The sequence below is a fragment of the Fundulus heteroclitus genome, chromosome 12 (genome assembly GCF_011125445.2).
Source record: "Fundulus heteroclitus isolate FHET01 chromosome 12, MU-UCD_Fhet_4.1, whole genome shotgun sequence".
Classification (NCBI taxonomy): Eukaryota; Metazoa; Chordata; class Actinopteri; order Cyprinodontiformes; family Fundulidae; genus Fundulus; species Fundulus heteroclitus.
Genome location: NC_046372.1, coordinates 9,274,049 through 9,298,316, shown reverse-complemented (window position 1 = coordinate 9,298,316; position 24,268 = coordinate 9,274,049). Strand labels below are relative to the sequence as shown.

Sequence of the window (24,268 nt, the reverse complement as noted above, 5' to 3'; positions counted from 1 at the left end):
AAATCATCAAAAACCGCCACGCCGTTAAATGCACAATATGCAAACCATCAATTAAGCACAAAAATGTGCCCCCAGTTCAAATTCTGCTTTGGGCCTCATAAAATTTGGGTTGTCTCTGCCCCTGCTGAGAAGCTTTGTGTGTGCATTTCAACAACATGCAACTACAGCTTGCTTTTTGTCTCGGGCCGAATTGGGGATTTACAGCTGTAGGGCTTTCAGGATGCTGGAACCCGTCAGTCCTGCTTTTCAACACGCTGCTCTGATACATCCACATGGAGCCTGCAAAGCCAATTGTACACCTTTTTTTTTTTTTTTTTTTTGCACAGACAGACTTGAGGCTCCGCCTGTAACTCTTTTCTAAGCTTGTGGAAAACGAAGTGCCATTTATGTTTTTCAAACCGTTACAGTCAGGCTTACATAAAACTATAAGGCTCGAATATGAATGGCCATAGTTGTTTAGTTTTTTCCTGTACTGTATGCCTATAGCATATAAAAAATATGGGCAGTATATATATATATTTATAGCTTCCATTTTTATTTGCAAAAATTATAAGCTACAGTAAAAAGGTAAATACTTAAGGAAATAACCGGATGCTTCTAAAAATTCATGTTAAATAATTTTAAGAAGCCAAGCTGTCTTTTTTGTTCTTATCAGACAATAAAATACTTGTTTGAGACTAAGTGAATTGTTTTTACATTCACTTAGTTTAAATATACAAAAATATACATATGCACACAAATATAAAAATAAAAGTCAATAGAAATAATAATAGAATAAAAAAAAATCTATCAGAAAAGAATTAATAATTAAGTGAAAAATAAGGTACAAGACTACATTACATAATGCAATGCAAATTTCTGTATACTATTTGTGTAAACTATCGACCAAATTTGCTATTTGTATTTGAATACAAGCTCCGTTTCTGCTAAATGGAAAGGAGACTAGTTGAAAGCCATGCTCCTTTTCCCCCTTGCTCCACCGCGTCCGTTTGCATGTAATTAAATAGCGCCGAGCGGAGCTTATCTGTTGGATCTGTCAGCAGAGAATCTAAAAAGCGCTCCCTGTCCTGGGCACCTCTCTCCTCTGGCCCCTTCTAGCTTTACCTTTCTCTAATTGAATTACCTCGGCTTTAAGAAGTGGGCGGGGCTTATGTCTGTTGGATTCACGCCCATTCAAATCGTGGCAAACCAATGAGACTATCCCCCGCTCCGCCGTAACCAAACCCACTCTCTCAGTCGGCGTCTGGAGGTTGCTTGCTTGGAGCTGCTGCCTCTGTCCTCCTCTCCTCCTAACTCAGTCCCTGCGTGTCCCGGCGTTTATCGCCCCCCAACCCCCTAAAAATACGACGAGAGGAAAAAAAAAAACAAAACTTAAAACAAAACAAGAAATCAGAAAGAACGAGGAGGGACGGACAACAGAAGCACGCACATGGGAGAAGCGCTGCGTTTTTTCCACTCCCGCACGTTTGCGCGATGGCTCACATATGAGGAGGACACTTTGGAATGCGGAGATAAAAACAAAGCGTCTCCAGAAGGGAGAGAGAGAAAGAGAGAGAGAGAGAGAGAAAGAGAGAGAGAAAAAAACACAACGCGGCCACAGAGACGGACTCCTCCCCGCCTCGGCTGTGGCACCTCCGGCGGATCGCTGCGAAGAGGATGACAGTGTTTTATTTTCAGTTTGTTTTGGATTTGTTTTACACCGTGATCTAACGCTGCCATTCATCTTCCCTCTCTGCGCGCACTGACTGGCTGACTGGCTGCATGGCTTCAGAAAGTTGCCGGGATAATAACATGGACATCTGACGCGCGCCCCTCACAGCGTCATTGGACCACATTTAAGCCCCCCTCTCTCCATCACGCCTCGGACTAATCTGCGCCTTTTTTTTTTTTTTTTTTTTTTTTTTGCGTCTGGAGTGAAGGGTCGAGCAGTTGTCACTTTGGCCCTGACACACAGGCTACACCCAGAAAGCGCAAGGGGGGGCTTGACACTGTACGGCGCCTCCGGGAGCGTTCTGCTGCGCATTCGTGGCTTCCTTGCGCCGGTCTCACTTGTTTGTGCATCCGAGGGGGGGCCCCCACATATTCTGTCTGGAATCTTCTGAGCTGACACCCCGGCAGGAAATGAAGCGCGTGTTCTCACCGGGACCGTTCACGCCTTTCATTTTGTAACTTCACGTTTCCGTGCCACCTGAACAAGTGTCACCTCAGCTGTCCTCCCCGTTGAGTGATCACACCTGCCTCTTGCGCCCTTTCGCGCGTTTCTCGTTTTCATCCGCGTAACGCTGATTGATCTGAAGCAGAAACACGGGTCCACATGTGACTGAGACCAGGTCACCTGTCCCGGTCCACGCGCCCCGTATCTCCTACCTGCACCCCCCTCCCTGCACACACATACAGATATCTGATCCTACCGAGCGATCGACACCGAGGCGGACACTGAGACTAACCAAGTTTCGCTGTAGTGATGCTGCAAGTGGAAATGGTCCTCTTCGTCTGCCTGGTGCTGCTGATGTGTGTTCTAAGCCAGGAGCCCGGATCCAAAGTGGTGGCCGACCGCTACGCCGTCTTCTGGAACCGGACCAACACCAAGTAAGTGCCGTAGCCGCGCGTAGAGCAGGCTTCCCCCCGCTGAGACATGGGAGATGTTTCCCTCCTTCTCCCCGTTTCCACTCTCAGTGAAAACATCATTCTTTGTTCTGCGCAGTCGGGTTCTGCAGGTACAGAGAGGCTGCTGCTGCTGAGGAAAAGCCATCTATCAGATTGCTGTGTTTAATTTTCTCTGTGCCATGCGTCTTTGGAGACACGACCAGTGAAGCGCAAGGCCCATTTGCATCGCTTTCCTCGCTGCGAGTGGTCCCAAGATCCACTCAGATACCCGCTGGAACATTATCAGCTGTAGATCTGCAGGAACAAGTTTTGGTCTTGTGGTGTTTTATTTATTTATTTATTATTTTATCCCTCATGTTTCTGTTTCAAACGGCAACGTCAAATCAACGCATAGACGCAAATCATGGATTTTCTCGCGTCCGGACGCAGTCAGACCAGTCTTAAAAGTTTCGGCTGTAGTGAAAACACAGCGGTCAAGCGTGACAGGGTCGCACTCTGTGGATGGGGATTTGAATTATTTTTTAAAAGTTTACGTCTCGTTTCGGACAGCCTGTGCTACCAGAAACTCTATTTTAATGCTTCAGTTAATATTTGAGTCCTTAGTGCCCTCGCTGAACTGAGTGATAGAGGCAGCATTGAATTGTGCTTACAAAATAGTAAAACAACTACACAAAACTTAAGAAAACTAAAGCCCAAATGCTGTGTTGTATTCAGTTATTGGTGCTCATATTTTTTGAGCTTTTTTCCTTTTAGGTAAAAATTCTAAAATAGTTCCCGAAACTTTTTTTTTTTTTTTTTGCAAACATCTTTCAAGGAGAAAAAGCAAAATCAGATTAGAATAATTGTTTTTTCTTCAGATAATTACATACCGATTCTATTTTTCTTTGTTTGTAACTGTGCGGAACAGTATTCTGCCTTATCTGTAATTACTTTGAACCACCCTCGTGCTGTGGAACATTAAATACAATTACTTTAAACCTTTACTAAAAAAAAAGGATTGCAAAAATCAACAAGAAAATAATTAAAAAGGCTGAAAGTGAAAAAATCAGTGATTGTTCTGAGATATTTATTGATGTTATGAAGAGTCTAGCTGAAAAAAAATGGACAAAGTTATAGTGAAAGCAAACATTTTCATACTGTTGGTATTGTTGTGAATAATGGACTAGATCGCTCTTTCAAAGCCCAAAGGTCCTGATGTGATACCAGCAAATACATTTCTCAGCAGTTATTTTAAAGATGGTGCAAAGTTACAGTAAAAAGTAACCTTGCAATAAAAAAAAATAGATTTTTTTGTGCTGAAAATAAGGGACTTTAACATAAAGTTTAGATATGATTTTATTGTCGTTAAATAAGATCTGACACCTTCCAAAAAAAGTTTCTCCGATGTGAAATGGTTGCTCTTTTCGGTCCAGGTTTGTGTAAACTGTTTGTCCAGACAGCATTTCCTTCCAAAAGCCCCTCGCAGAGCACACTGTACAGCCTTGTCCCCGGCTTATTAAGTCTGATCGCCGCTTGGCAGAGTTTACTGAGACCTTTCACTCAACTGCCACCGGCACTTAGTGTTTTATTTGTTGACCGAAAAAAAAACAAAAAACCCTCCTAGTGTGCAAAGTCATTAATGGCACATGGCAAATTTGTTGAACAACTATTTACGCTGAGCTTGAAGTTTGAGAAAACACGACTTATTGCTTGAGACCATTGGCGGCCAGGGTGTAAGAACGGAGCGTTGACTGTATAGGCTCCTAGATGGAGTTGGAGGGGGGGGGGGGGTCAGTCCTAGCTGAGTGTGTAGATTCCCAGCCTGATAAACCGTGGAGCATGACCGGTGTGGTCTGGGTGCCCATACCCAGACGTACCCTGACTGTTTGTTAATGGAGCACTGTCTTTAATGGAGGCAAACACACTATTGAGTTAGATCTTGATGCCTGCCATTGATAGACACACATTCACTGGGCTGTGCTATTTTTTCTCGACCAAAAAAAAACAGAGTTTTCAGTTGACGGGCTGCTTAGTTAACTTGATATCTTCCAGATGTGCTGACAAGTATTCCCACTTTCTATGAAGGGGGGGGGGGGAAAAGATGGAGATTTAAATAAATCTTCTGTTAATCGCACATGTGACCCATTAACAAGAGCGGACGCAGTGAAAATTCTGATATTACTCTGATGTACATGCTCCGCTTTCTTTGAACTCCGGTAAAACCTGAGTAATAGATAGTTTCCTAAGCCTCATCTGTTTCTCAGATTGAAATTCGCCTGAGGAAAGGAAACAGGTTTTCACGGAGGCTGCAGCTCTGTAACATTCAGTCCGCACTTCTTTACTCTGAGTGGAGTTTGTTTGCCTTCCGAGCCCTGCAGGGTTTGAGGAGCCAGAGAGGTAACTTTAAAGCACAGAGGGAGCCAGTTAGCAAACTTATCGTATTGATGAGTCGGTTAATAAATATCGAGTCCCTTTCTAGCTGCATTACTGTAGGAAATTGGTCTGGACCTGGAACTTTACTGTGTCTGTTTTTTTTTTTTTCTTTCTCTTCGACTGAGGCTGGACGCTCTCTCTGAGAGCACGGCTGCTTTGGAGAGCGTTCATGCACACAGACAGGCACACCGAGCCAAAAACACACGGTACATATGACGGCAGAAAATATTGAATCATGGGATTTATTAGGATGATTTTTAGCAGGTAGTTTAATGAATCATATGTCCCACCTATTCTAATAATGCTCTGTGTGTGGACCATATGCAGTTAGAGCTTTGTTTTATTACTGCTTGAAGAAAAAGTAGCTTTTAGGATATTTTCCACTATACAAATATGCACTTTATGTAATGCATCAAACTAAATTAGTAGTTTTAAGTTTAGTTTTATATTGAAATCTGTTTTGGTTTCATTTATTCAAAAAAAGGAAGCTTAAGAGATTCACCGATCATGCTTTTCGTGGCCAAAATAGTTTCCCGATATTTGTGATCTGACCTGCTGAATCTGATTTTGACCAATTTATTTAGTGTTTTTAAGACTATAACATCTAAAAAAAAAGACAAAGCAGAAACCAGATTCTTCAGATCGTTTAATAAATGTTGTAGTTTTGAATCCAGCAGAAAGTGAAAGAACTACAAGAGCATCTCATTGATGAATGCATGTATCTTTACCCTTTTAATTTTTTTAAATTAAATTCAAAAGAAGCGCGTTCTATTGGTTCATGTGTTTATAGACAGAAAAGACTAATTATTCTTCTTCTTTTAACGAATAGAAAAAAAGAAAACAGGTTATTCAGTCTCTGACCTTCGGATCAGACCTCGATCAAAGGAAAATCTTCCCAGTTCCCATTTCTGGTTTTGGGTATAGTTTTGTTGTAAAATCTGTTCAGGTCTAAATTGTTGCATCTAAATGCTTCATATCACCATTAAGTTCTTACAGAAGTAGAGATCGGGCATGTTTTTTTTTTTTTTTTGTCCAATTTCTGGTATTCTCTGAGACATAACATGCCGATTCAAACATTATTTGAGTGATATAACCACAAAACAGAACAAAGTAGGTTCAGGCCTGGTTTAGCAGTCTTAATTCAAACAGAAACTGAAGGAAAAGTGTTCCCATTCATGCATCAAAGTGTTTGGCTCTTGCATTTCTCAGATTTAGTATTAACAAACTAAAAAAAGTACATAAAGGTACACACTACTCGATGATGTGTTTATAGACTGAAAATGGTGAAAGTGCCTAGTTTAGATGCACTTGATAAACAGGAATGAATACATAACCATAAAAGGGGAAAACTGGGTGATTTATTGGTGCATCTCTGGTTGCCCACTTATTCATCTGAAGTGTACAGGAACAAATGTTGAAGCGGAAACTTCCATGTGCACTAAAATAGTATTTAAAACTTTGTCATGTCTACTACTAAATGTGCAATTAGGGGCTCAAAACGTTAGGCAGTGACCACATCAAAGTCTCCCTTCAAATGTCTGGCCATAAACCTGCTAAATTGTTGTATAAAGTTTATTCTGGATACAGATAAGAAGTGGGGAAAGCGGAAAAAGTGAATGTGGCAGAGTTAGTTTTACTTTTGTTCTAATCTCTGGTAGACAAAACACACCCAAAGCTCAGATTCTTTACCGTATAAAATAGGGAGTGTTAAATTAAACCTTAGTGTTTGAAACTTCACGGTTTTTTGATGGCCGGAACTATTGTGGAGCATTGCGCTGTAGGTTTTGAGTGCCGTTATTTGTGCTGGCAGTGCCACACATCTGCTGTTTGGGCTGTGTGTGTTTGTGAGGTGGGTAATTTGGAGTGAGGCTGAGGTAGGGTTCCTTGCTGTTTCGCTGGCTTTACTCCAACATTGTGTTTCACAACTACAGCATGAGACCAGGAACTTGCTCGCTGTGTTATTCTGGATAACACCTTCATTTTCTGCCTCTCTGGCACACTTGTGCTTTATTTTTTTTTTATTTTTTTTGTTATTTCCTTCTTTCGTGGAGATTTGTATCTTACTGCAGAAGGTTTAATATCAAATCCTACCTGGGAATACTGGTTAGGAGTCATGCTAGAACTGCTGAAATCTCCCAGAGGAAAAGGGACATTTATTTTGTCTGTTACCTCATGTGTTTAGACCAACAGGGAAGAAGGCGTCGGGATGGGATGACGTCTCGGTTTTGATTTAGAAAAGACGGCTTTTCCCTTTTCTTTCCATCCCGCCACCCTTTACTCCCGCGTTGCCTCTCAGCTCTCAGCCGACTCTATCTGTCGCTCTCTCCCCCTCTCTCTCTCCTGGTCTGCCTACACCTCTTTTCACCGGGAAGGAGAATAAAATAATACAATTAGATGTTTTTTTTTTTTGAGACCCTCGGCGGTTAGATGGTAGGGGAAAGAAGCTCAGAGGTCATACTCGCTCTGAGTGAGAGAGGTCGCACGCATACGGCGAGGAGTAACGAAGCAGAAAGTTGGCCGGCGAATGTTAAAGTAGCAACTAATAACTCTCCTCCAAGCGTAAGATATTAGTAGCGAAGCAGGCGGGTGGAGGTTTTGTTCACGCATATTTTTCAAGGTGATTTGTATTTTGCCGTCAGAAACTGACTGTAAAGACTACTGCCTTGTGATGAAGGTTTCACATCTTGAAAAGGACTGTAACTGGAGATGTCCACTCAGTAGCTGCGTTTTTAAGGCATCGTTGTGCTTTTCTTGCAGCCACGTCTGCTTTGTCTTCATCCGTGCATGTATTTTGGTTTTAAGCATGTCTGTGCATTTAAAGTAATTGTGAGTCATGGGGTTTAACAGGGCTTGTTTTGTTGCCCCCTGATTCCCAGATGCAAGTCTAACAATTGCCCATATTCCTTTCATTAACAATATCGGGCTACCTGCAAGCGCTATGTGCACGTGGTTCGTTAAAAGGTGTAACTAAACGTGGGAAGTTAGTCTAGAAACTTGGCAGGATTTTGTTTCTGGCAGAACAAGATTGAGAAAGGTAATGGTTTCAAAACGGATTACATTTTCTGTCACATAGTTTCTGAGTTTTTTTTTTCAAATTTCTTCTGAGATGCTAGAGAAGTTGCTGGAGTCTCCAGAATGTTCTTTAGCTTTTTGAAGACTAGTGCTGTGCTGCCCCTAATTCACTTGTTGCTGCTCACTGTTCTTTCACTTTTTTTTCATTTACAAAAAAAGGAAAAGAGAAAAGAAACTTGTCCTTGTGGAAATATTTCTGTCTACATTAAACTCGGAAACTCCTATAAAGGTGTTTTAACAGTAAAGTTTAAAAGGTACGAGCGGAGGAGGCCTGCTAAACAGCTGGCTCAGGCTGCACCATATCAGAAAGAAATGTAACGTTGATACTATTACTGAAAATTGATGTGATGATTTCAATACAAATTAAACAAAACCAATGCTCAGAAAAAATATAGCTTACCATTATACAATATCCCCACTACTCTCAGCTACTAGAAATATACATCAGGTGTCCGTCCAACTGCCCAAGTATATTTTAGATTGGCACAATTTTAAAACCCTTGATATGTAGTATCCATCCAAACATTCTGTCCAAGCAGTCTTTTGGAATTGCAACAACTGAAATTCAATATACCCTGCTGGGTCTACCTAAGCTGATTGCTTAACTAATTAACCAGATTTTCTGCTTAGTTTACTTCTGTTGGTATATAAAGAGCCGAAAAGACTAAACACTGACTAGATTTTTGCTTTTATCCAAGTATCAGAATCAAAGGAACAATAAATACATGTTACAGTTAACATTAGATTGAAGTGTAATAATAAATAAATAATTTAAGCTGCAGTGAGGATAACTGAATAATGTATGTTTTGTTTTTAAAACCATAATAACTGTTAATATATTTTTACTTGAGATTATTATATTGGCTATGCCAATGAGAAACCTATTATTAAAATATTATGTTGCTGTCAAATTTGTATGTCAAATAATAATTTTAGCAACATTTTTAAAACATTGAATGTAGAAAATGGGATCCATATTAACAAGGTTATTGTTTCCTTGTTGCTGTTTTCTTCTTCTCTGCTCTATTTTTCTTAAAAGTTCTCATTAATCGTCCCCTTTTGTCATGTCCGTGACATTGGCGAACATGAGCGGCAGCCAAACGGGGAGTGGAGGTTCCCAAAACGAGAACCAGGCTGTAGAAAATTAAAACAAGAAATTATAGCAACAACTGTAAAAGCAGTGTTGCATGAGTAATTATTTTTTTTTTTGCCTTAAAATGCCACTTTGTATTTTCTTACTAGACCTGTAAATGCGCTTTCTGTTTTAATTATAATTTTTTTGTCACAATTAGGTTGAAAATGAGTTGAGCAGGCAGTAGTCAATGCTCAGTCAATGTGCTTTAGCAGAGCAGCTGTTCTTCGGTGCGCGGTGGAAGAAGGGGGGAGGACTCTTGGCCGTGACCCTTGTGGAGGTGCTATGTGGCGGACAGAAGCAGCCCTGTCGCCTGGGGTGCTCGGTGGCTGGGCTGCAGTCGTGGATATGCTAATCCAGTCTGCAACTGGACAGAAAGGAGATTCCTTGTGGGCGTCTGTGTGTGTAGACTGGAAAATGAGGACGTTTAATGACTTAATGCTTTTTCTGTGACCTTGCCTGAGCAATTTATAGAACTCGTTTCAGCTTTTAAAAAAAACCCAACAACAACAAAAAAAAAAAAAACGACAACATAAGAAAACGTGTTGGTTCATGATTAAACCAACACTACTCAGCCTGACCAAGCTTGATAGTATTAGTTTGGAAGGAATCATAAACAAAAAAGTTAGCTTATCCATCAAAAAGCAGCTGGAGTTGTTTTTCTTCTGCACTGACAAATGGGAAAGCTATTGAATGGCAGCTTTGTTTCAAGTGTACATGTTTCACTTGCTTTTCCCCCACACATTAATGTCCATGTTTTTGTTTCCAGAGTAATCACTCCAAGGTCAGATGAAGTGCTGAAACGCTGCTATCAGCCGAGCGATCTGTCTTTTAGCCCTCTTTTCTCAGCCCACGGTGCTCAGTCCGCGGGGGAACATTCTATACGGCTCTACTCGGAAACAATAAAATATTAACCATCTTATGCAACGTACATATGCGCAAAGCTTGATGGAAGTCTTATTTTCGGGTATGTGATTAAAAAAAAAAAAAAAAGGTGCTCCTTTTGTGACTTTCTAGCAAATGTATGCATTTCTATGGGCTTTATTATCCTTTGTTCTCATAATATTCAAAAAAATTAAGAAAAATAATTTTGAATACCTTGCTTATTCCATAAGTCACCTCACTTAAAGATCATGTTTTTCCTCTGAGCAAAGATTTTTTCTTTCTTTTTAGAAATAAAAGAGCATACAGAGGCTTGTTTTTGAGTTTAGAAAGGATCCTCTGGGGATCCAAACTTGAGTCACACCATAGCTGCTCTTTCATGGCTTAAAAAAAAAAGTCCTACCACACTGGTTATCATCTTCACCGTGTATCTCCTCATCGTCTGTTCTTTACTGTAAGATGGAGGCTTTCCAATTGCTGTTACGGGGGTTCTTCTACCTCCCCTGACCAGAGAGGGGCACTACTGAGAGACATCTAATTGTCCCCAGGGCTGGCTCTGCTCTTGCAGGAAAAAAAGATTTAAGATCTACAGTCGATATGAAAACCGTTTCTTAGCATAAACTAGACCTTTTGTTGATCTTTTTCATGGTCAAATTCCTATTGTATTTGCTGGCTTTAGATCTGCATGTGTCGAGGCCAAAAGAGTCGTGGGGTTTCAGTTCATTTTTTTTCTTTCGTCACTGCTCCATTTGACTGGAATATTTGACGTGGACGCTTGAGACCGCTCGTTTTGACAGCCACATTTTCCACAGATAACTCCTTTCATGGTAGGCTGACTTCAGACCGTACGCTGCGTTTTTCCTTATTTAACTTGAGGGGGGGCTTGTGGGGAAGTGAATGGATGTTTTTCTAGCTGGGCAGCAGTGTGGAGAATAGATCCCAGAAGAGAACACATCTCCAGCTTGTGAATAAAGACCTAATTGACGGTTGTAGCCAGTTGTAAATGACTCATGAGGTAATTCGTCTTCGCAGACAGACTGATATCACACATGTATGGTTGTGTGGTCCGCTGTTACATCGGAATCGCTGCATTTTAAGGCTTTTATGTGCCCTGGAAAACACATTTCAGTCAATAAAATTAGCTGATCTTTAGCCAGAGATCACCTTTCCAGACATTATCTGATAAGTATTCTTGGGTATCTAAAAGTTTCTTGAGTTTAAGTTGACAGAACAAAGAATACATAGACCTTTTTCTTAAACTCACTGTTGTGATGCTGATCCACTGACCTAAATATAAGGAAAGAGGCAAGCAAAGTCACCTTCTCTTTTTTTTTCATTTTGCTGTCATGGCGGAAAGACCTGCCAATAATAATCTCGCTGCATTACACTGTTTGAAAAGACAGTAGATAAAAACACAAGCAGCCAATAACGCCCCCAACCCCCCACCATTACCCCAAACCAGCAGTGCGGGGTAGCAAGCCTGAAAGACGACCATTGTCCTGCTTCCTCTTTCCACTCTGAACACCCTAGGCTCCAAGTAATGTGTGCTTTACCTGGAGCCTATGGCAGATGACAGGAGTAGACATGGGCCAGTTTTGCATTGATAAGGTAAAACCGTGTTTTAAAAAGTTATGTTCTTAAAACCACTCAAATTTTCTGGCATACCATTTCTATGGATTAAAGTCCTTTTCGAGGAGATACTCGAAAAATACCAGATTGGCCTCCGTTTCTTCAGTTCTATGATGCATAGAATAACAAGCTACAAGTGGCATACTGTGATACTGTGTAATATTGTGACGCGTATCTGTTAAGCAGCAGACTGCAGGTTGGCTACCGGAGCAGATAGCCTAATTAGATAACAGCTAACATTTGCTTGGCATATTCAAAGTGCACATGGCAACATGACAAGTACCTCAATTGAAAACTACAATAACATTAGCTCTACTTTCTTTCAGTCGTTATATCAAAAGCAGAGTTATCCATGAAAGTTGTCTATAAAACTGTATTAATCAACATGCTTTTTTTCTTTCAAATAGAATCAGCTTGATCATATTAAAACATTTTTGACTAAAATGTTTGGGTTAATACATTTTGAACAGAGGAGGAGAGGACAAACATGAAGATGGTATTGGGCGGACTGTGTTAGTGGAAAAAGTAGTCATGTTGCAATCGGAAAGTTGTGGGTCCGATTCTAGCTTCCTCCTGTCACATGCCGACGCGGCCCAGGTCGAAGGCACATAACCCCAATTTGCAGGCCGATCTGCGTGTCGGCGTATGAATGTATGCGTGTTTGTGAGTGGCGTTGGGTGAGCGTGGCTATGGCGTAAAGCACTTTGAGTGGTCACTATGACTACAGAATCACAATGTAAATTCTGTTAATTTACCACGTCGTTTGGTGTTAGGATTGAGAGAAAGAAGAAACGACCTTTCCCACTCATTTCCAAGTAACCTGCTTTCTCTTTGCTACGGACCGTCCAATCTTTACCCTTCGTCTTGTCAGGCCTTGTCAAGGCTTAAAGATGCATGCAGCTCGCTGGCTGCCTTCCTCCCTGGAGGTGACCACGGATGGTTTGTTGGTTGGTCGGTGGCGTTTCTCCAGGGAACAGACTCTGCATCTTCACTCCAAGGAGATGTTGTCTTCACGGTTTGGGTTGAGGGACCCTGGGGCTGTTTTCTGCTGAGATAGGATTAAGCCCGCAGGTTTTAAACCCTTGTTTTGTTTCCTCAGACAGCGAGGACCGCCACACACAGGGTTGTGTTTATTTGGTGGTGGTGGGGGTGGGGGTTAGTAATGTGCTGGTCAACACAAAGTTGCATCTTAGTCTTCGCCTACTGTGACACATTGCACGCTGCGCCCTTGAAAGTGTATTTTTCCACTGTATCAAAGTCAGAAAAGCTAAGGCGTGTGCAATGTAGCAGCCTAATGGAGGGTTTCATTCCAAAAAATGCTGCATATCAGCTGCGGGGACAAATTGGAGCAATAAAAAGAAGCCGGTTTTGTCCGCAGACGTAATTTACAAGAAAGCACCGTAAATTGATGTGTTTGTTTCACTGTGATGAATATTTTGCTTCATTATGCATGGCCATAATTTAAATAACGTGGAAAACAAATATTATTTGTCTTGCTTGTCTTTTAACTTCATCAATTTACAGTCTTTGGAAATGCTGAAACTAAATGGTACAGGGAAAAAAAGTTATTTTTATGCCGTCAAACTGTCTTTGAGAAATGTTTCATAATTTCAAATTAATTACTATTCGCTTGTGCTAATATTATGAGAAGTACATTAAATAAAAGGTCTTACTTTAAGCATGACTAACAGCTCAACCTTGTGATATTTTAATTCCTAAGAAGACCCTAGACTCAAACAGTTGGTAAACTTAATTTAAAAATGCGTAACACTGCAATGAGTCTATCATCCTCCGTGGGAATTAGTTGTGATGCTCAAACGAATGAGTTTCATATGTGTGTTTGTCTGTGTGTTTTTGCATACATAATCACGCTTAGTTGTTTAAGTTGTCCTTAGACGACCTGCTCTTTAATGAAGCAGCAGAAACACGGAGTCGCTACTATAGCAGAGCACAGCACTATTCTTGACCCATTTCTTCGAGCCTGCTCCGCTGAGGGCTGCTTCATCGTTTTCTCATTTTCTGAAGCTGAACCGTGTGTGCATGTGTTTGTGTGCACGTGCAAGGTTCTTAGTTTTGAAACCTTGTGAAACCTCACCAATGTTTTTTTTTGTTTGTGTGATAAATCCCGTCTTCACCCTGTTTTCTGATCTGTGTCCAGCTTTGATTGATCAGGCTTACTTTTAATATCCAAATGATGACAGAATACATATATAAATAAGGGTAGAATGACATCTTATGGCATAAGACAGACAAAGCATGAACACTTTTTAAGCACTAAGATTACTGGCTAATCGTTAGCTGCTTTGCAGCTTTTCATAGGTTAGTAAACTAATGCCCCGTCCACACTAGCGCTGGGTATCATTTCAAATTTCAAAAATCGATTAAATTCCAATTGAATTGAATTGATTCAGAATTGGAAAATAATTTTCTTTAACAAAGCCCTAGTCCACCGGTTTGGCTGCTGTATCCAGGAAAGTTATTGGTCGCATAGAGGGTCCTGTCTAAACGAAGCGGTTGCGAAACTGACAACATTTGAAACTGGTTCCTAAAGTGGGGAAGTTTGAAGCTGAGCCCAGAGCTCTGTCTGGATATCCGTATCCGCATAACTGACTACAAACTGCGTGTTTGCACATAGTCATGCATAAACAGACTTTTTCCTTCATATTGTCACATTCCCAATGTACATTTGAGTGATATGTATATTGTGAACTAATGTAGATCTCACCGCTCCCTAAACACCCATATGCTAACAGAAACAACAATGAAAATCTACAACACTTTCACTCACGTGCACAACGCACTGTAACTTCAAAGTCACTCTTGTTGTTGTTTGTGTATCGGCACAGTGAGAGCAGCGGGTTAGCCATGAGGTATTTGTTTGGGCACGTGATAGTAATGCAGTGCAAGATTGTGGGTTTTTAACTGAAAGAGAGACACAGTGTCAGTGGTGAGGTTGTTTTTGCATGGTATTATAAGGATAGGGAAATCAATATAACGTTGAAACATACTGGTTATCAGCCATAACGGCAATATTAATATCAGATACTGATATCGGGCAAAGTATTCATATCAGTGCAAACTTAGTATTAAACTTTCTTCCCATTTACTTTGGTTTTATTCCATTTAGGCTGGTCAATTCATTAAATGTGACATGTTTGTGAACAACCTCTACTTCCTGTTTAGTACAGCGTAACTTCAATGTATGACATTATACAACCCAGTTGATGGAAGCACGCCTGATTTGCATTTTCTTTTTTGCAACATTTAAATTTTTCGCTCAAATTCTGCATTGGAACTGGGTGAAAACACGGCTACTGTTAGCCACTAACAATGCTGAAGTTGGCTTTTACTATGTAGCATTATGTTTGCTCTAAATGGTCATTTAACTGTATTTACCATGAAGTACATTAATTTATTTGTAATTCAAAATCTTAAATATGCTGTCAGGTGAGACCTGAACTTACAAACTGATTGACCGGTACTTAATGCTATGGTGAGATTCCTGAAAGTTTCTGCTAAAAACAGTATAATTTTATAAAGTTTAAAACAAGTAATAAAATTACATTTTCTCACTGCTGCAACTCTCTTCCCTTCCATGTGGAGGCAAACCCACTTTAAACATATTACCTAAAGGACGCGTCTTATCCATTAATTGTTACATAGCCAAAAACCTCAGACCTCTGCGATTTGGAAACTGCGTTTTTTAAAATTGTGATTATATTGCAAATGCGATTAAATGTCCAGCCAAACTGTAGTGCTTAATTTAGCAGTGGTTTGCAGCTTCCTATCAGTGCAAAAACCTTTCACTGTTTTTCTTAAGTCTAGTCTTAGGCTGGTCAAACCTGAATTGAAGATTTCTTCCGTAAAGAGATTTATTTATGTGTTATTTGTGAACACATTTTTGGTGGAAATTAGGACCAGCTTGAAAACAGTATGGATTAATCAAAGCTAGACTGAAGAATTCCACACTTACTACAGAATTTTTAAATACTTTTTGGACTCTCCAGCTGTATTTCTGAACCGCCCCCAAAACTTTTTTTTAAAGTTTTCCCAAAACTCACACAATCTCACCTCGTTCTTGTGAGCCAGATGTATTGCTCACACCCTTAAAAAAATTCATACAACGCTCCTCTCATTTTGGAAGGGCAGTTCATTATTTTAGGGTTCGTGTTGCAGCAGATGTGGTATTTATTCAGCTTGTTTATTTTCTTCCCTTAAATCAGCGAGCAGTGAGCTTTGGAGTGCAGCAGCCTTTGAACCGAGGCCTATCCCATGACTGCAGCCCGGGGTATTAACCCAGAGCCACTGAGAGGCTTAAAAAGCCATCAGCTCATTGTCCGGAGACACAAAAACACCCTTCCTCTAAAATCTCTTCCCCCATCCCTCTCTTCTCCTTTCCTTCTTCCCTCTTTTCTTCAGAATGCATTGAGCTGGCCTCTGCTGGCATTCATATTAATCAGTTTTAAGGTTCTAATGAGATAAGTGAGACTTAAGGGGAGTCCCCAAAGTGGCCTAAGCCCTCCAGATAAACAGAGGTGATGAGCGCTGCCTATAGCCACATCCTTGGGAGTGTGTGTGTTTTTCTCCAGGATAGTCATGCATACAAAAGTTCTAAAGTCCTTAATCTCTCAGCGGGGCTTTGAAAACCAAAACATGGCTAAACCAAGCTTAGAAGAAGGGACAGTCATTACCTTGCCTTGTAAAACCTGGGGTGACACTGGAAATACACTTTGTGGATTGCTCTTTTATACTTTTTTGAAGGAGCTAGTCCATTTTTCAAATGAGTTTTTTTTTTAATCGCTAAACAACATCCTTTGTTTTAACACAAACTCTCACTCCCACAGTGCAGTTGTCTTGCTATCGAAACCTTGTGGGTTCATCTCCAGCTTCCCATTCTCACATGTCAATGGAGCTTAGTAGTTAGAGAGCTGGATGCTTGCATCCTAGAGAGGCTGCAAGGGTTCTGGTTCAACTCCCATAGACTGCCACTCTGGGTCCCTGTGCAAGACCCTTAGCCCCAGAATGGTTCCCCGCTCAGTGGCAGCCCACTGCTCCCTAAGGGATGGGTTAAATGCAGAGGATGAATTCATTGGAATGTATGTTGCAATGACAATACAAAAGATGATTATTATTATGTTGATGTGCCCCATAACCCCAGCTTGTCCTCCGATTTGCATATTTGTGTATCAATGTGTGCATTGGTGCGTGCGATTGGGTGGATGTGGGTATAGTGTAAAGCACTTTGACTGATCAGTACTACTAGAAAAGCGTTATATATTGAGTCCATTTGCCATTTCATTTACTCCGTCTGTTCCTTATTCAGCTAAATGTCCAAAGAATATATGCCATGGGGTTTCCTTCTGTGGCTTTCCTGCTTGTGGCATATTGCTCTCTCTGTTCTGCCCTCCTCTTCCCGTCTCCTCTCTGGGATTACCAGATCTGTAACTGCACTGTCCGACAGACGCGGGGGTCCTGCTGAGTTGACCAAGCACGCACGCCATCAGCATTAGGCTCAATGTTGTGGCTGCAGAGGTTGATTGACAGCTGCTTTACACCCCAGTTTTCAACCCCCCGCCTAGTTCTGGATGTATTTTTTTTCTTCTTCTTCTTCAGACTTGTTTTCTATTTTTACCAAGTAATCAGTGTAAGTTTTGAATTAAGCTGCAAATATTGAGCAACAATGTATGTAGCCCAGTTCAATTAAACACGTGTAAAAAAAATAATTTATTGCCCTATGTAGACATTTAAGGTTAGTTAAAAATTAAGTATACTGTTGTATACAAAGTTTGTACTTTTATTCTATGCTTATTGATGAAAATACATGTTTTTCTGCTTGTATGGGCTGTTGTGTATTGCACGGCCTGGTGGAAGTTTCCTGTCATACTGCTGCGGTGGTGGCGGTGGTGGGTAGAGACCCCAGAGAGTTCAGTTTCACCTGCTGTTCTGTTCCTCGGGGCCGCAGGACTCCAAGACCGGAGGTATTCCAGCCAGGATTAGAGCGCGCATGTCAAACGGAAGCGCAAAGTTAGGGGCCAAGCAATGTGACTTTTCTTCTCCTTTTCCTTTTTTCCATGAGTTGGAATCACTTCTTTTCCTTGCAGTGCTCATTGATACCTCTTATCTAAGTGTGGTAAAGACTTTTTAATGTTTAAAAACAAAAAAAAGTCACAACGATTAAAAAAAGTTTCTGGGTTTATAAATTATAAAATTATTTTGGGATTATTATGACTTTCTCTTGTACATGGGACATCAATAAATTACGAAAGAATTATGTAGAATTTGACGTTGGGAAGTTTGTGGTGATGTTGTTTTTAAAAAAGGAAACCGCTGTTTCAGTCATATTTCTTATTTCCTTATTCTCATTATAAACGTAGACCGCTTGCTTGTTTTTCAGGTATTTTTAATTAGGTGGAGGGATGAGGTAAGCTGTAGCTTACGGCAAAATGCATCATAGATCTTACGTTAGGACAGAGTGCATGCTTGGCTTTGGGTGGAGCGATGAAATATTTGTTGCTGTTCGCTATCCCTAAGAAGGGCCGCTAATCATAAAAACATCCAGTCAAGGGACAAAGGTTTTATGGCTTGTTGATGGTAAAACAATTTCTGCTTGGTTACTTAAAGCAGAGTTTTGTAACGATCAGCATGGCGGTACATGTCTTTTTGTCTTCATGATCTCGCCATAAATTTAAATATGTCTTTTAACGTTACACATCATAGTGAACTAGCAGTTTTTAACTTAAGGACAGGTGCCAGCTGACAGGTAGGTCTGAGAATGTGTTGGGGCTTGCCAATCTTTCGGTGACTCTCGGAGGGGTGGGGGGGCAGTTTAATAATGTAGCAAAGACAGACTTTTTTTAATCCCTCCTCTGGGATGTAAAGAGCTGTCTGTACATTAAGTCTAGGTCAGATTGTGTCTACCGCTGTACATTAGCTTCAGAGCCTTCCTGCCTGTATCACTGGTAAGAGGAACATGGCACGAAGATGGTTGAATTATTCACACTCATAATCGGCCTTTATGTCCTGCTGCCAGGCCTGGCCCCACTGTTATTCTAGTGCATAATTGATAGTGCTCAGAAGTGGAAAAGTTAGAATAGCAGAAGTAATGCGAAGCGAAAGTGTAGTCAGGCAGCACACGGGGGGGGGGAAGAGGGAGGGAGACGGGCCCCAATAGGAGCTTTTACACCGAGCTTGTGTTAGCCTTTACGGGGCTTAGGCCCGGCCTGCGTGAGGATTGCGTGTCTAGGCCAGGCAGACTTAAACGGGGAAGAGGGGGGCAGTGGGATAAGAGGGGCATGAAAGGATGAGGGAGGGAGGGAGGGAGGGAGGGGTGGGAGGGAGAAGAGATGGGAATCCTAAGTAACAAGGTCTGACGTTGAGCTGGCCCAGAATATGATCTTTTTCTACCCCTAAAGTTATACTGGATGTCGACCATGGGAAAACATAAAAAAAAAAAAAATGAAAATGAGATGATTTCGATGTTATTAAGGAACATAAATCACAGTTGTTGTTATTGGATTTCGTTTTTTTTTTGGGTCTTGTCCAGATTTCTTTTTGTTTTCCCTGCTGCTTGCTGAGGCAGGTTAGGCAGGCACTGACATCACATTACAACAATGTGATACTATGATCAATAAACGACTGCCTCCAGAGAAGTACAGAGACTGGTTTTGTTCCAGTAATAAAAAGGAGCCGTCAGGAGAAATACCCAATCTGTCAAACTCTTTAAAACGTTCAACCAAAAATAGGAAAAATACAAATTTCATAGAGTTATGCCAATTGGGCTTTTACTTTTGCAGTTTCTGTTTTTTTTTTTTTAAGGTTACTTGAAAGGACTAAAACAAATAAAGCTGCTGTAGGTACTTTAATTGAGATTTATAATTTTCAATCCTACAGAAAATGAAATTAAAAGTTTATTCATATTTATTCATCAAAGCATACAATGCCCCTTACAGTTTTTTTTTCTTTTTTTCTTGCTCATTTCGCTACACCTAAATGGTTAATCTCATCAAATGCATGCATTTTTAATAAGACTAAGTAAAGGGGAAAACCTGCCGAGCCCTACAGGAAAACAGAGTCCCTTCCACACCTTGATAAAGCATTAATTAGCCTTAATTATCCAATTTTTTTAGAAAGCTGAATATAAACTCGTTAGCCCCACCCAGACCAGAAAATAGTTTAAAGGTACATAGCCACGTAATATAAAATTTTTTCTTTTTATATGTCAGTAGCTCACTCTGGTTGCATATACGTCCTGCTGGCATATTAGTTGTTATTTTTGGTATTTTACTCTTTGTTTTTGCTCAATTTGTTAGTAAATGAAGCCCTTTGTGCATGTGCAGCAGGGTATAAACAAGGAAGTGGCTAATGGCTATTAGCATCCCCCAGCGAAGATCCAGTGTAAATAAACGCAAAAATAAAAATGATTCCAAGAGGGAAAAGACTGTAATAGCGCTGGGAAAACAGTATATGAACATAGGTGTCCACTGAAGCAGAAGCTAAAGCTGCCGAGGATCAGACTGCAGAGTTGATTGACGTGAGCAAATGTTATTAATACTGTGCCTTATAGTAATAGCAATGCTCTTCTTAGCTTCTACAGTCTTATGTACAAGCAACATTATAAATAGATTGATTGATTGATTGGTTCTTACCTTGATGCTGTGTCCCTGTTTCTGTTTATGAACGTGGATTTTATTTCTTTGTGATGTTCTGATATGAGGCTCTTAGAGTTGCTGTAGATTGGTGTATTTAATTAATAACGGTTTGTCTTCGATCACGGTGAGCTGCCACTTTAGCGCAAGGCATTGCAGAGGGTCAGGTTCAGTCTGGCATTATTCAGTAGTGATTTATTAGTCGCCGTCTGGCTTTCTGATAGTTCTTAGATACTGCTGGTAGATGGCGCTACGTTTGTTTATATCTGCTCTTCGCGCCCGGTGGTGGGTTCTATTCAGGCTCAAAAAGGACCATCAAAACACTATCAGGACTGACGCTTGCTGTATATAACCTTATTTTAACATGATCAAATATTTTTTGGTCTTTTTTTATAAGCATACAACGTGGCTGTGTACATTTTGATTCAGAGTTTTAACATATTTAATACATTTCAATTTTTATGGGGTTTGACCTGCCAATCAGAGCTGATAATAGGATAATTGCATTAATTGCTGGATTTCTTTGGTGAATCAATAAGCTTCCCTTGAATGTTTGCCTTAACCTTCCATGACTTTTTTTCCAGCTTTTTTTTTTTAACGTAGATGTTTTTTATGGATTGTCATAATTCTATTCAGTGTATTTCTATATAGCGCCTATTCCCAAATCATGTAATGTCAAGGCACTTTACAAAGTCAATTTAACTGAAATATACAGACAGATTGGTTAAAAAGTTTTCTATCTTAGGAAACTCAGCAGATTGCAGTGACTCATTAATGTGCAGCATTCGCTCCTCCTGGATGAGCATGTAGCCATGGTGGCCAGGCGTTTGCATTGTGTTCATTGACTTTGCAGCAATCCCTCTTACTGACGCTGTACACAGTTGAAATGTACTGCTCCACTGAAGTTTGAATATGTCTCAGGTGAGGGTGTTAACATGGCCCCAGGTGTAGTCTATTTAACACTGCTCTAACCCTTGACAAAGCCGTGCTAACTGCTGCCTAGCTCTGCCTTTTGTGTTCCATAACAAAGCCCCTTTAGCTCCTAATAACACTGCAGCACTGGCGGTGTCGAGAGAAACCTGAGATAAGGTCCACATCAGAGAGTTGGTGTGGGAACTGTTTAATCCTCCTCTCAAAACCAAACTGACATACAACAGGCAGGGATCATGTTTGGCAAAGTGGCCCGCTTTGATGGAGGGATCGAATGGTGTGAGTAGGAGGGACGACAATGATGGAAAATAGAAATGCAGCTGAATGCTGGTAATCTTTCGCAGAGCTGTGAAAGAGAACAGAATAGAGAAGCACAATACAGGGTGTGTGCTCACTCATTCAGACATGCATGTGTCACACAGCATATTAATGTCCCAGCATTGTTAACCGTTGTTTCTTTTATGATCTAGTCTTCGAAATGCTGACCAGTTACTTCTGTTGTTGATTCAATGTGCAAAACACTGCAGTTGTTGGGAGAGTCTGTCTTCAGCTCAGCTATAAGATTTGTGCTCCACAAATCTGGCCTTTTATAGGAGAGTGGCAAGAAGAAACCCATAAGAAGTCTTGTTTGCCACAAGCCACGTGGGGGCCACAAACATGTGGTCTGGTCAGGTGAGACCAACATTAGGGTTTACAGCCAACATATAAAAGTCTGTGAGTGGAGGAACAATTACACCTTAAACACCATCCCCACCATGGATCATGGTGATGGCAGCATCATGCTGTGGTAAGCTTTTCTCCAGCAGGGTCAGGGAAGCTCCTAGAAAGTGTTAGTGAACAATAAGCCTCATGAAAACCAATTGGTGGAGCTGGCCATATTCATGGGGTATCATAGTTAAAGGCATACTATGCAACATTTTTCAGGTAATTAATGTGTTCCATACCGTTTTGGATGATTAAATTAGTCATTTCAGATCAAACTAAGGTTTTCTCGGCCGCCCTGGTGGTCTGTAGGATAAATACCGTACTTGCAATTACAGGAGCCCTCGGCCCGCACCCACAGGCTCAGAAGTCTCGTGCATCGCGAGAGTCGGTCTTGCTTTACGGCGAGAACTGCTTTACGCCCCCAGTGAAAGGTGTGCTCGTTGCTAGCGCAGCGGCGATATTTGTGCAGTTATCATGGCGGAACCAGCGAGAAAACAGCGAAAGCCCATGTTCGAGCAGGCAAGAAAGAGGAAAAGGGCTCTGGACAGAGAGGAGTTGGGCAAGCTTTTTCTGAATGGCGAGAGCCAGAGCCATAGAGAGAAAGAGTTGCGACACTCCCATTGAACTCCGTTGTACGCTTTTTGCCACCAATAACAGCTGAAAAAGTAGTAGGGTGTATGTTTATATAGATATATTTACCGTTAAATAACGCTATCGCTGCTGTCTGTCCCATAGAAGAACATGAAAGCCAGCGTATGTTTTGGAACTATAGCGGTTTACACAAACCACGTGACTGCCCTGGCGGTAACATCAAAGAGTGTCGTAACTCTTTCTCTCTATGGCTCTGGCAAGAGCTAAAAGAAAAAGAAGGCTGCAAGGCAGACGCGGACCTTGCATTTCTGCTTATGCGATTGTAAGTAACATTGGAATGGTTTCTCTCTCTCTCTGTGCATGTTCACACTTTCACTGTGTTAGTCATTGTTTGGACTGCCGTGTTTTCGACTTTTTGTTGCGTTTGCCTGTCTGCCTGTCTGCCTGGCTTGACGGAGAAACCAGAACAGCTGAGCATCTTTACGACAGTGCACTTTTACTTTCGCCCTCTGGGGGGAGCCTCACTGGAAAATCAACCCTGGTTGCATAGTATACCTTTAAAGGGGCTGAATGCAGATAAGTGTTACACTTTTCAGATTTCTGTTTGTAAAAAAAGAAATGAAAATTTTTTAAAACACATGCATCCTTTTCCTTCCACTTGACAGATATGCCATAGCCCATGTTAGCTGTCAGATAAAATCCCAATGAAATATAGTGAAGTTTGTAGCTGTACCTCCTTGGAGAAAAATATCTGGAAAAGTCCAAGGGGTGTGAATACTTTTGCAAGGCACTGTATATTTATATTCTTTTGTCAGCATCACTTTTTTAATATGTCTGAAAGTACCTTTCACCAGAGTCGCTATGGTGTGGCCATAAAGCCGTCGAGCGGAAACATTACCAGTGATATGTCTCAGAAACTCGTAAAATCAATTTATGGGTGCACTTACGACCCGCGCACCTACTGGAGTCGTCCTATAAAGATGCAGACAGAGATTGCACCAAAGTCTTCCCAATTACCCACATTTTCAAAGTAATAAACACGGGTCGATAAGTGATGGTGGGAGGTTAATCTCCCGCTTAATTTTAGTTTTTTTCTCCCAATTTAGACACTTCTTTTCAAACTAAATTTGCTGCGTTTACAACCTCTCCATCGATTTGTTTTATTGTTTTCTTCCTATAGGCTAAACGCATCGAGCCATTTTTGTTGTTGCTACAGAGTTAAAGCTCATCTCTCTTCTACTGTCCTGTGAGGAATTGCAAGAAGCGAGGATACTTTTTTTGCCGCAATAATTTTTCTTTTTATCTGTGATCAACAGATTTTTTTGATACTCCCAATGAGCGGAGGATTTCATTAAATGAAACTTCAAAAAAATCAACACTGCAGTGTTAAAGGAAACACTGCTGCTGCTCTGGGGCTTGGAAACAAAAGTCACAGCCAGCTGTTAAATATGTTGTGGTCATCCAACAATAGGATGTGGTATGTAAACAGGCCTGTTTGTAGCTGAGCTCTAATGCTTATTTATTTCCAGGATCGGTGTGCCAGCACGGGGCACGGTACTGGCACTGGCAGGTATGGATTAGGCCCCTTTATGTCTCACTGTGAAGTTAATTGAGGGAATCTTCCTCCCACGGTGGACTGGGACCATTTTAGATATGCATGCAG

At 41.0% G+C, this 24,268-nt stretch overlaps 1 protein-coding gene across 1 annotated transcript in view; it reads left to right on the top strand.

Annotated features, from left to right (window-relative positions):
* The first annotated feature begins 1,544 nt into the window (after positions 1 to 1,544).
* efna5b (ephrin-A5b) overlaps positions 1,545 to 24,268 on the top strand; it is a 138,707-nt gene continuing 115,983 nt past the window's right edge. The window contains exon 1 of the mRNA XM_012869957.3: positions 1,545 to 2,589. Within this exon, the coding sequence (XP_012725411.2) occupies positions 2,465 to 2,589 (125 nt within the window). The 5' untranslated portion in view covers positions 1,545 to 2,464. The remainder of the gene's footprint in view (positions 2,590 to 24,268) is intronic.